Genomic DNA, 13,314 nt, shown 5'->3' with positions numbered 1-13,314 from the left:
GATCAGTTTGGTATTTTGAGCAAAATACATCATAAACATGTTTTTTATATATTTGTATATATCTGAGACCCATAATATATGCCTAAAAATAGCATGATAGGAGATCTTTAAATATCAGGCCTCACTGAGTTTAACTGCCATGTGTGTCGCTATCTCTTGTTGTCTGTGTTATTGTTGTTGTGTATGTATATTGTGTACATGTACAGTGCTGTGAGAATGAATTTCCCCCTTTAGACAATCAATCTAATCTAAAATCGAAAGCAAAACAAGGACAAATATCCATAAGCATCCGTCCAAATACCTGCATCGTGTTGCAGGAGAGGGATGTATATGGGGGGATAGACCGGAAATTTGCCGTGGGAAGCGCTTCGGTTTGTTCGCCGCAAAGCTAAAGGGGTGCCAACTTAATGCTGGTAGCAGTAAATAAACAAAACAATCACAGAAAAACAAACAAATAAAACTCATGGGACCCAGGAAGACCCAGTCGTCTGAGGAGGTCAACGAGATCAAAAGTCGCTCTACTTTTCTATCCGGAGAAATCTCTGCTGTCAGGCTACAACAGAAGGGCATCCTGGACCTGGTTGAGGAGGTGAACATTCTACGGATTCAGAATGCGGAAAAAGACAAGCGTCTGGAATACCTGGAAAGCAGGGTGGAGGACTTGGAGTAGTACACCCGGATAAACGACGTGATCATCACTGGGCTCAAAGTAAGGCCCCAGTCGTATGCCCGGGCTGTGAACGCTGGACACCGGGGGGGAGCCCGGGGAACTGGATGCTAGCTCCACGGAGCAACAGGTGGCTGCTTTCCTACAGTCCAAGGGGATACAACTGGATTGCAATAACATCGAGGCATGTCACCCTCTACCCAGGCGGAAGGACAGCAACAATCCGGCTATCATACTGAGGTTTGTGAACAGAAAACACAAGACCAGTCTGCTAATAGGGAAGAAAGCTGAAAGGATCAGATGTCTATATGAATGATAATTTAACTAAGCAACGCTGACATAGCTAGAAAAGTGCGCTACCTAAAGAAACAGAGAACAATTCAAAACACTTGGACTTCAAACTGTAACATATTTATTAAACTAAATGGAACACCAGAGGAAGCAAAAGTGCTGGTCATCAGGAACGTCATGGATTTCGACAGATATACCAGTGATCATCATCATACACTGGACTGTGAGGTAACACACACACATTCCCCGCTCATATACATCTGAAGTCAATCGTGACATAACTCAGAGGATAAAGGATAATGATCAATTGGAACTTAAAACATTTGAGAACACTGATCTCAAGCTACAAGACTTGGAAAATGAAACTGATCCGGACAATACCTTTTTCTTCAACAACAACATCTGCTACTACTACACTGATAAAAAATACAACCAGAACATCGAATCAAATGGCAAATTGTCAATCTTCCATTTTAATACGATAAGATACGATACGATATTACTTTATTTTTCAGATCAAGTCTGAAATTTGACTTGCGTCACAGCAGCTCCATGTCCAACATCAACAGACAAATATCCAGACAAAAATACATGAAACAAAAACAACAAACATTTAACATAACAGCACAATCAGTGAGAGAAAAGCTGCTCAAAGAATCTTCAGCGTGCATTTGATCTGGGATTTAGCTCTGTATTTACTGTGAGGATTGACTGATGCACAAGGAGTGCTTCAGTCTGACTTTAATGAATCGTGGGACCTGTATCTCCGATTAGATGGTAGCAGTTCATATTCACTATTCAGAACATTGTTTGGGTCAGAGATTATGTTGTTGGACAGCTCACTAGGTTGTTATGATAGGCTGTGTCATAGAGTCTCTGACAATAGCAGAAGCCTGTATGCAACTTTAACAACATCAGAGAATATTTACATAAATGTACTAATCAACATTATTGCTATTTCTGAAACCTGGATCAATACCGAAAAGGGCATAGACTTTGAGCTGGATGGATATGAGCTCAGATACAAAAATAGACCAAATAAGGGAGGAGGAGGAGTTGCCATGTGGATACAACTATGCACTTTAGTGTGGTGGACAGTATGACAACTGTGGTTGACAACCTATTAGAAAGTATAACAATTTAAATCTACAAGGAAAAAAATGTCATAATTAGCTGTATATATAGGGCGCCAGGGTCAAGTATTGAAATGTTCACAGACTGGATGGAGGGCATGTTTTCCAAAATAAATAACAAAGCTATTTTCATACGTGGATATTTTAATATTAACCTGTTTAATCCTAACAAGCACAAAACTACTGATGAAGTTATCAATACAATGTATAGTCTGAGCCTATTTCTGAAAATAACTAGACCCAGTAGAGTGACATCCCATTGTGCCACCTTAATAGATAATATATTTAACAATGACATTGAAAACCACACAGTAAGTGGGTTATTAATCAATGATATCAGTGATCACTTGCCAGTGTTCACAGTCTATGATAGAAGCTACAGGAAAAATAAGCCAGACAAAGAAAAAGGATACAGACGGATGCAATCAGAGGAATCCATCAACTCACTGAAAAATGAATTGCTGGAACAGAATTGGGACAAACTTTACCAAGAAAGAAACATCGATACTGCTTGTGAAACCTTTCTAATGATATTTAAGTCATTATATGAGAAAAACTGCCCAATTAAAGAATACAGCAGAAAACAATATATTCATTGTCCATGGATCACAAAGGGATTACAAAATGCCTGCAAAAAGAAAAATACACTATATAGGGAATTCATTAAACAAAGAACTCAAAGTATAAGCAAATATAGAAATAAGTTGAATATTATAAGAACAAGCAAGGAAGACTATTATAAGGAATTAATAGATAAAAACAAAAGCAATATTAAAGGAATATGCAATATACTTAACAGTATTGTAAGAACTAACAAAAAGGCTATCCTGAGTATTTTACTGATAAGAATAATGAAAAGTATAATATAAATAATGTAGCTAACAACTTCAATCAATTCTTTGTGAATGTTGGACACGATTTGGCGGGAAAAATCCCTGATCCAGGGACAATTGAGGAAACATCAAGATGATGTATTCAAGATAAACCCCTGCTCTATGTTCATTAAACCAGTTGATGAAAGAGAGATATTAGATATTGTTAAAAAATGTAAAAATAAAAAGTCTACTGATTATAATGACATTGATATGACATTACTAAAAATTGTCATTTGGGGGATTTCTAAACCATTAACGTACATCTTTAACCTGTCATTCCAAACCGGTACTTGTCCAAACAAAATGAAAATAGCAAAAGTCATACCTGGATGCAAAACTGGGAACAAGCAATACTTCACAAACTACAGACCTGTCTCTTTGCTTCCCCAATTTTCAAAAATACTAGAAAAAGTATTCAACAACGGACTGGACGCATTCATAGAAAAGCACAAATGAATCGCGGACAGTCAATACGGATTCAGATCAAACAGATCAACATCACTGGCAATTATGGAATCAATTCAGGATATCACAGATTTCCTTGAACACAACAAATATGCAGTCGGGATTTTTATAGTTAAAAAAAATCTTTTGACACAATCAACTATGACATCCTACTACATAAATTACAAAGGTATGGTATCAGGGGTATAGTTTTAGACTGGATTAAAAGCTATTTAAGCAATAGACAGCAGTATGTGAAGTTGGGAAATGACTGTTCTTCATGTTTGAACATTGCTTGTGGTGTCCCCCAGGGGTCAGTGTTGGGTCCTAAACTGTTTATACTGTACATCAATGACATCTGTAAAATATCAAATATACTGAGGGTAGTTTTATTTGCTGACGATACAAATATATATATACATATATATATTCTGTTCTGGGGAGAACTTAGAACAGCTAGTGGAGAACATAGAAAATATAATGCACAAATTAAAAAGATGGTTTGACGATCATTAAACTTGAGTAAAACTAAATTAATGTTGTTCAGTAAACATACAGTAGAACAAAAATACAAGTGCAAGCTGTTCAGGGCCGGAGTGTTAACCATCACTTGAAGTTTGGTGGCGTTCTGAGCATGTCAGTTTGAGTTATGACATCATCGTGTTCCATGGCGAGGGATCGCCTAGCATCGAGCTTACGCAAACTTTGGCGCCAAATCAAGGCCACACCGTGCGAAAAACAGAAAATATGTATGATACCGTTTTGCCGCCCATGTCTCGAGATAATACCCAACGAATTTCGAGTCGTTCGGATAAAGTCCCGAGGACGATACAAATTTAGTACGTTTTTTTTGACGCCAAATTCAAAATGGCCGACTTCCTGTACGTTATTTTATACCCCTCCAAGAGGCTTTTTGGTTCGTCTCCGCACCCTAGATATACGTAGCGAGTGTCGTTCGTTTACGTGAAAGTTAAAGCGAGCAACTAAATTGATCCTACCTGTTAGGGAATGATTCTCCTTACTCCTGGGTATCTAACCTTTTTGCCCTTTGACGTTTATGACCAACCCTGACGTCTGTTATCTCTCTTAAGGAATGGGAGTCCTCCCCTACATGTTGATATTACCAGTTTATGAACGGGCAATTCTCGGTCACAAATGGTTTATGATTGTGGGAACGCTGGCTTCGAGCCTGGGTCAGACAAGTGATTCAGTGTCTCCAGATGTTGGGGCTATCACCAGTGTTCCCAGATGTTTACGTTATCTCCTCCAATATGTTGATTAACTCTCTGTAAGCTAGTTAACTTTTTTTGTTTTGTAATTATTTATTTTACTTGTTCTAAATAAATGTATCAACCAATCAATCAATCAATCAACCAACCAATCAATCAATCAATCAATCAATCTTTGCACACCTCTTTGGCCTACTGAAGTCAATGCACATTGCTTATCCAACAAGGGGGATATCCAGAGTTGTTTCTGTTTCTTTTCATTGTTTGTGCTCAGTCAAACTTTGATGTATCGGCACACTTAAGCAGCCAATCATTTGAAGATATAATGTCCTCTTTGCCTTTGAAAAAGACACTTGTGGTATTATCAGTATCTAATTTCACCAGCACCTCTACGTTCTGAAGTGGTTGAGGCCCAGTAGAAAAACGTAGTTTTAGTTGTATCCACCGTCAACAATATTTTAATGTCACAGTACACGCGCGCGCGCGCGCACACACACACACACACACACACACACACACACACACACACACACACACACACACACACACACACACACACACACACACACACACACACACACACACACACACACACACACACACACACACACACACACACACACACACACACACACACACACACACAGTTAATTTGTGCTCTACCTGAGATGAAATTTACAGCTAGTACTATGTGCTCCACAAGAGGAATTACATTTTAAAGCTAACTTTCATCAGTTTTTAATTTAATTTAATTTCATTGTTGATAATTCCCTTATATACAACTACAGCCATTCCTTGATTTATAAAGAAACAGTTATATCGGACTGAAGCATTAACTATATGTTTATATAACAAGCTTATCTCTGTTGGTGGAAGATAGTAACAGCTGGCATTAAAAACACACACACTTTCATTGTTTGCCTGACAGGAATATCATAGTTTGGTAAACAAGAATGAACAATTTGAAAGAATTCAAAACACATGTAGCACTGTAGCATTTACTATATGATTATGATTATTCAACAACAGTGTTTGTTGGAAGTATATGTATGTGGTATCGAAACAAGAATTTCATTTTTAGCCTCACAGGAAAATCATAGTTCGGTGAACACAAAGGTCCAAGTTGTTTGAAATCTTGTATAAACTTGAAAACATTAATAAAGTCAACAATAAAAGTGTACAGCTAATCAGGTTATTTTGCGCATGCACATGCAGAGACTGATCTGATCTTCATGGCTAAAGTCTTCATGCCATAGTTCGCGCCCTTCCACGAATTCCACAAAACGCCTTGATTTGCCGTCACAAGACCTGGAGGTGCGTACAGACCGGTGGGGTTGGCAACACTGCATTTTTGGTTCCAGAATGCACCGAGATAAGTCTTAGCGCAGTTACCCGACCACGTGTCCTGATCTCTGTCAAACGTTGAGAACTTCATGTTGTTGTGGTATGTCAAACTGTCCCCTGGAAATACAAATAAAAACAAACGAACTTGAAACCCAGAAACACTTATTTTAATGCCAATGTGGGTAATATATTTAATTTTATGTTTCTATAAATGACATAAAGAACAATAGGTACAGAATATTAAGGTATTTCTATTTTATGTAATTTAATATTACATTTCTCACACGTCCAAATTGCAACACTTAAGTCCCCAAAAATACCCACCAAGTGTCACCAGACCAACCTTTCCTTTTAACAAATAATATATATAGAGAGGACATATTATGCTAGTTTTCAGGTTTATATTTGTATTTTGTGTCTCTTATGGGACTCTGACATGCTTTAATGTTCAAAAAGCTCTTTATTTTTCTCAAACTGCCTGTGCTGCAGCACCTCTTTTCACCCTCTATCTGAAACCAGAGCCCAGTCTGCTCTGATTGGTCAGCTGACCGGCTCTGCTGTGATTTGTCAACTGCTTAGAAATACCCCGCCCCTTAGCCTATCGCGTAAAATGCGTTGGAAAGCTAGACAATACAAGCAAGAATTTTTTTTTCCCAAAGTAATGTCCACACAGTAATCCTTACCTGCTTTTCCGCCAGTGAATCTGCCCAGGTGAAGCTTATAACCGTCAACCTCAGAATCGATGGAGAAGGAGGAGTACTTGGCGTACCTCTTCCCCCCCTCCCAGTCCTCCATGTCGACCCGCAGCCCGTTTTCCTTCCTCACAGTCAGCAGGAGGATGTTTTCCAGGCCTTAGAAAAGGAACAAAAAATCTGTTTCACATAACCTTTAGTACCATTAGTTAACCTCTTTCCCCCTTACAGATGTAGCACTTCATTTCAGACTCCAGCTTACAGCTTCCTGCCTACGACCTGCGTAAAACCAGTATAGAGGAATGTTAAGCCCTCCCACTATTTTCCAAGAGGGCGTTGCCAGATTTTCAATCTCAGGTTTTTACCATGAGATGGCGCTTCATTCACAAATACAGAAAGACAAGTTTCATGGACTTTCAGTTGTGTTTTGAAGAGCATTTGAACACATCACTATTTTAGATACTAAACTAAAGTATATCTAATCTTGTAATTCAATAACATATAGTCTTTATATATTAAATAATCATAATAATAATGTAAATGTTTACATTACACTTCTTCATTTGTTTATGCTCATACTTTTACCTTTACAATCGTTTGCTTTAATATGCAGTATATTTGTTGTATATTTTTGTGTTTGCTTCCTCCTGCTCCCTTTCGGACACATACTGTATGATTTATTATTATTATTATTATTAATATGAAGATATTATTAAGATAAGATAAGATGTTACTTTATTGATTGAACATTTTAGTATTTTAGAATGTGCTATGTGTTATATGTGATTTTTCATATATGTGATATATGTGATATGATATATATTTCAGAATAATATATATGATATGTTATATGATATGTTTTATAATGATTGAACATGAAAGTGTTCTCAAAGCTGGTAAAGGTGCAGCTAGTTTGAATGACTTTGTATACTGCAGGGTAGCTTGTGGATTTACTCCAGGTGGAACTAAAGTCTGATTTAACACTTGATTATATTTCACTTAATTAATCCACATCTGTAAAATAACTAAAGGTATTAAATACATGGAGTGGAGGAAAAGTACAGCATGTACCTCTGAACTGTAGTGGAGTAGAAGAACAAAGTAGCAAAACATTGAAATACTTAAATAAAGTACAAGTATCTCAAAATTGTGCCCAAGTATAGTACTTGTTGAGTTTATGAACTTAGTTACTTTACACCAGTGGTTCTCAAAGTGGGGGGCGCGCCCCCCCTGGTGGGCGCAGAGGCATGCCAGGGGGGGCGCGAGAGACCAGGAGGAAAAATGGTTATAAAAAAAAAAATAAAAGATAAAAATAAAAAATAAAATAAAAATCATAATTTGAAAAATTATTGATTCGAAAATAATATGATGCAGTACAGTACTATTACGTCTGGGTCTCTGTTTCATTAAAGCTCGGCTCTGTGTGTGTGTGTGGAACGAGCCATTTTGTGTGCGCGTGAGAGAGAGAGAGCGCACCGGTACTGGAGATCGTTGTTGTTAGCTTCTGGTGCTAGCGAGCTACGCTAACGGATATAAGGAGTTTTTTCAACAACAAAGTGGAGGAGAGTCCTCTCCTGTCAGACTGAGAGCTAAAGGACTCTCTCAGTGTTATCTCAGTGGGTCTCAAATGTTTTGGTCACCATTAATGTAAATAATTATTTCCGAGGCACACGTTTATATGATCATTATAGTTATAAAAAAATAAGAGAATAAATGAAAAACAGGTATGAAATACTATATGACAGTAAAACAAGAATAAAGTTTAAAAGGGTGATTTGTAAAATATCCATCAAGAAAAAGTAAATCTGTTTACATTTCTGTTTCATATGGGTGTTGAGAGATGTATCCATAGATCTCTTCCTTTCGCTCTCAAAGTGCACCAGATTGATGCTTTTAACTTCAATATTTAAAAATAAATCTTCCCGGGGAAGCTTGCCCCCGGACCCCCCTATGTGACGTCCACACATCACCTATAAAAATAGCACTTTATCCCTGCTTACACCTATATGCCGTGAGCTGAATATCGAGCCTTCATTGTAACAGTCGCGGGTACGTTGTGTATTTGCGTGGGGATTGTTGCAGTAGAAAATTCCACTGTAGCGACCGGTACATTAATGGGAAACCCTAAATGTTTGAGCACCCTCTATGAAACGTCAAGCTACCCCACAGCACCCCCAAAATAAATCTCTGGCGCCGCCACTGAGCCTGATTATTCGTTTTGGGGGGGCCCGACTTTTTTTTTTCTCCAAAGGGGGGGCCTGACAGAAAAAGTTTGAGAACCACTGCTTTACACCATGTGGCTATAAAGATAGAAAGACTAAGCCTTGCACAGAGGCATGAAAATACATTTTCAAAATGCTCAACAGTGCTGCCAAAATTATAAACTGGCTGCTACACAATTTAAAATAAATGCTTTTATATATTTCTATTAGATGTGACTCTTTCGCGTTTCTGTTATTATTAACACTGCTGCTTTAGTTGTTCTGACTGCTGAAATCCTCTGTTATTCCGTGGGGTGGGGAAGCCGGGGGCTCGGATCCTTGTCACCTTTTTCATACAGATGAGTTTGCATCCCAAAGCCTCAGTCACCTTAATTCATGTAATAAAAACATCTCAGGTCAGTAACACTCAAAGCTAAATGTGCAATACCATGTTCAGCTATGTTACTATTTATAATGTTATTCTTGTTACATCAGAAGATGTACATATTGAAATGATTTCTTAACTGTAGGCTATTTTTTACAATGTGTGTTGGAAGGATTTATTAAATTACAATGAATATTGTCATTGTTGAAGGTTTTTAGAGAAGGGTGAACTATAAGCCTGAATTACATAACATTTTATACCTAAAAACATAAAAGCCACAATAAATATATCACAATTATTGTAGTTATTTTTACCTCCTGTATTGCTTTCAACCCACCAGCTTGTATGGTGTTGTTACGTCACTAACTGTAAGCTTGTCACATACAGTCTATGGTCACTCAGAGTAACCTACAGTTAATTTAGCTGCTGGAGAAGAAAGATCAGGGGGGGAGGGGGGAGATAGCTGCCGTTTCATTCACACTGTTTAAAAAACGGTAACAACGGACTATTTTTCTTAGCGGATGCATGTCAATTTAAATCAATACATACAACTATTTTTTAAATCAATAAAAACATTTTCTAAATCCATAAAAGCATTTAAATTAATATTGGGAGTCATGTCGTTACTTTGTTGAGAATGTGGCGATGTAATAAGCGGGATAATTTGCAGCGACTTGTTCCTTATGGGGAAAAACACCCGTCATGCAGACCAAGATCCCTCCGCTGCGCGTTGGGATCCTGATCTGCCGACGAGACTCCATTAAAATATAAATATTTTTTGTGAATTACAGAGTTTAGGAATGTTAATAACGTTTTAATGGAGTTGAATACAGTATATTCATATGTGTCAGTGATTTCATGTCAATTCGGCGAACATAAAAATATGTGATCGTGGTGAAGATGATGATTAAATTAGGATTAAAAATCGAGAGCCGGGCTGCATTTCCTCCCGTTCGTTTTTTTCGACTAAACAACATTATTTTGTTAAATAACAACATGGTGATGTTTTGTAAATGATTACATGTCTCTTATTTAGCACAGAGTATGATATCCGTGACATATGGATCTTAACAAAGTTCCGCTGTACATCCAGCGTACTGTATCTGACTTTATTTCACATGAGCTCCAGTGTGGAACCCCACTGCACCCCCTGGTGGATCAATGATCCATTGCAGCTGTCTTCATTATAATTACATTTATCTATCACGAGGCGGTCTCAAGTCAAGCTGGAGGTTTTGCCTTGAGCGAGGGCAGATCACGTACCAATCACGGCCGTCGCGTTTCAAACTGTCTGAAATGAATCGCTACATCTGTAGATCATCTTGTTTAAAAGTACACTTCACTGCCCAATGAATTATCGGTAAGAAAGTAAAGCCAACGTAACACAATGTGTAGTGTAGCAGTGTATTGTTGATATTGTCTCTGAGATTGGAATGTTTTTCTTCTTCCTTAAGCTAAACATACGGTATCATATGGAGCAAAGCCTGCCAGTTGAGGCAGTCACAGGGGCTGTTCTAGGGGGGGGGGGGGGGGGGGCAACAGGGGCCTGTCAGTAATGCTGACCTGGGACCCCCCTGTTACCCCCTTCAAAATAAAAGTTTATAATATTACCATTTATTGGCTATAAGGCTGGCGCAATAAGCGGAACTAATGTAACTCAGCCTTGTAGTCGGACCCCTTAGAGCGGTACACCGCCACTGGCCATGCAGGATAAAAAACAACACTTGTCAATTCCGACCAGAGGCTGTTCCCTTTTTACTTCAAGTAAGATTCAAGCCTAGACATTGAGAGACTAAAAATCAGGATATCGTTGCTGTAATGTGAAAGAAGAGAACACTTCACCTGGGATGCAGAGACCTGGATGTTCAGTAGAGATTGAACGGTGCAGTGCCTTATATTCAGTGTTGCAGCAAATTCTGTTTATGTAATTTAATTTAATTGTAACTTAGTTACTAAAACAAGTACTGTAAAGGACAAAACAATAACTACTGAAACAAAAAACTGTAACTTACAGTTACTGAAATAAATAACTGTACAGAAGCACATAGCAATTACTGTATTTTATGTTTATTTTACGCAATTACTGTACTGTCGTATAATCCATGTTTATTGTATAATATAAATACAAAAATAACTGGCTCCAGCCTGGTCCCCCCCAGTAAAATTGGTCTAGAACCGTCACTCGGCAGTCACACCAGCATTCCCCAGTAGGCACCAATCATTTTAATTTTCCTTCATCTGACAGCATATTAAGATGAAAAATGCGTTGAATTTATTAGTTGAACACTCACCGAGCCAATATTCTCCTGCCATGTTCCCAAATCCGGCCTTATAGTGACTCCAGGGCCTGTAGAAGTTTTCAGTCCCATCCATCCTCTGGAGAAATACCTGAGAGGAAGAGTAGGAAGAAGAGTGATACAGGATAATAGGATACCAACATGTTGTACTCCAATAACTACATCTGGACAACTTTACAAAGTATGTTGACCAGTGAACAGGACTGTTGGTTCCGATGTCAATTATGGAAATGAGAAAAAAAAAAATCACATAAGTCATGAGTTCCCAAAGCAGGTTTACAAGGTCTAAGAAAAGCACATAGTATGATCAAATCTGATATACTGACCGTCCATCCGCCCCCGTCAGTGTTCATGTCACAGTAGACTTGCAGGGGAGTGGTGGGATCCCCGGGGAAGATGGTGTACACCCCACTCAAGCTGGTGTTGTCATGGCAATAGATTTCATTGCAGTCGAAGGGCAGAAGATCCTGCGAGCCAGTGGCAGCTGAGGCTAAAAACCCCAGAAGAGCCACGAATAATGTCACCTGGATGCAAAAGAGAGGAAATATTAACAACCTACAGCACCTTTTGAAGTGATTTCCTGCACAGTTTTTAATCAATCAATCAATGTTTATTTATATGTTACATTTGTCTCAGTGGACTTCACAGTTTGTACAGAATATCAGTATGACAATACGAGACCCTCTGTCCTTAGACCCTCACATCGTACAAGGAAACACTTCCGGAGAAAAACCCACGGTTTAAAGGGGAACATGGGAGAAACCATTTTCTAATGAATACATATAAACTAATTTATTAATGGTAATACATTAGTTTATTCATGGTTATTAATTTGCTCAGAGTAAATCACGTTTGAGACAGCTCCAAGTATGGATGCTAGTATTGATTATCAGCAGAGGACAGAGACATTCAAATATATATATCTGTGTGTTTTCTTACCTGCAGCATCTTCATCGTGGAAAGGAAGGTCTACGCTCTGTTCACTCTGTTGTTTGAGGTGACTCTTGTTTGGAACCTAGGCATTTAAACAGACTGTGCATCACGTGTTTTTGGAAGTGCGTGACAAGCTGTGTTATTTTAAGGTTTATCAATGGTTGGTTGTATTAAATAGGCACATAGCCAATATATAAACAAGGAAGAAAAGGAAAGGCAAAAATGTAACCAGCATTCATTACTGGAATGGAGAAAGACTTGTTACACTGGAGCAGGAGCCATTTTTGAAAAAAGGATTTGCACACCGTGTAAAAGTGCCACAGATTCTCGATGAGATGATGTCTGGTCTTTGAGCCACTTTAGGACATCAACCTTTCTGTTGTTTAACCACTACTGTGTTGCCTCGGCCTTGTGCTTGGGATCATTGTTCTGCTAAAAGGTGAAGAAGAAGGTTCTCCCTGTATTGTGCTGTATCCATTCTTCTGAGATACTCAGTCCCTGCTGACGAAAAGCATGCCAACAGCATGATAGAGATAACGGCAAGTATTATGCAGAGCTCTCAACATTGTTTGCTGGTGCACCTTCACTCCACGTTTAGCCACTGAACTCTGTAGCTCCTTGATTGTGATTGTTGGCCTCTGGTCTCAGTATTGCTTGTGTAGAATAATGCAGCTTGCACCTCTTTAGATTCTCAGTCTGAGCTATGATATTCAAACTATTGGCGGGTTTTACCCAGAAAATGAGAGCTATTTTAATGTTTCACAGGTGGGGCCAATTGTAGAGCATACAGCGTCGTTGTTTGAGGAATAGTTTTCATTTGTGT

At 38.4% G+C, this 13,314-nt stretch overlaps 1 protein-coding gene across 1 annotated transcript; it reads right to left on the bottom strand.

Moving 5' to 3' along the window:
* Window positions 1-5,623: 5,623 nt before the first annotated feature.
* LOC307030160 (microfibril-associated glycoprotein 4-like) lies at window positions 5,624-12,610 on the bottom strand. Its single transcript, XM_079666429.1, has 5 exons — window positions 12,498-12,610; window positions 11,885-12,082; window positions 11,553-11,649; window positions 6,667-6,834; window positions 5,624-6,100 (listed from the first exon to the last, which is right to left on the bottom strand). The coding sequence occupies exons 1-5, from the start codon at window positions 12,510-12,512 to the stop codon at window positions 5,832-5,834; spliced, it is 747 nt and encodes a 248-aa protein (XP_079522555.1). The 5' UTR covers window positions 12,513-12,610; the 3' UTR covers window positions 5,624-5,831.
* Between the last annotated feature and the right edge of the window lie 704 nt (window positions 12,611-13,314).

Source organism: Notothenia rossii (assembly GCF_949606895.1).
Source record: "Notothenia rossii genome assembly, chromosome: 1".
Classification (NCBI taxonomy): Eukaryota; Metazoa; Chordata; class Actinopteri; order Perciformes; family Nototheniidae; genus Notothenia; species Notothenia rossii.
Note: the sequence above shows the minus strand (reverse complement) of the source record. Positions and strands in the feature narration are given on the sequence as shown.

What these genes read in the sequence shown, in the direction of transcription:
- LOC307030160 (XM_079666429.1), bottom strand. An exon ending in GGCAGGAGAATATTGGCTCG is followed by an intron (nt 6,835 to 11,552) that starts GTGAGTGTTCAA and finishes TCCTTTTCTAAG; the next exon opens with GCCTGGAAAACATCCTCCTG. An exon ending in ATTCACTGGCGGAAAAGCAG is followed by an intron (nt 6,101 to 6,666) that starts GTAAGGATTACT and finishes TTGTATTTCCAG; the next exon opens with GGGACAGTTTGACATACCAC.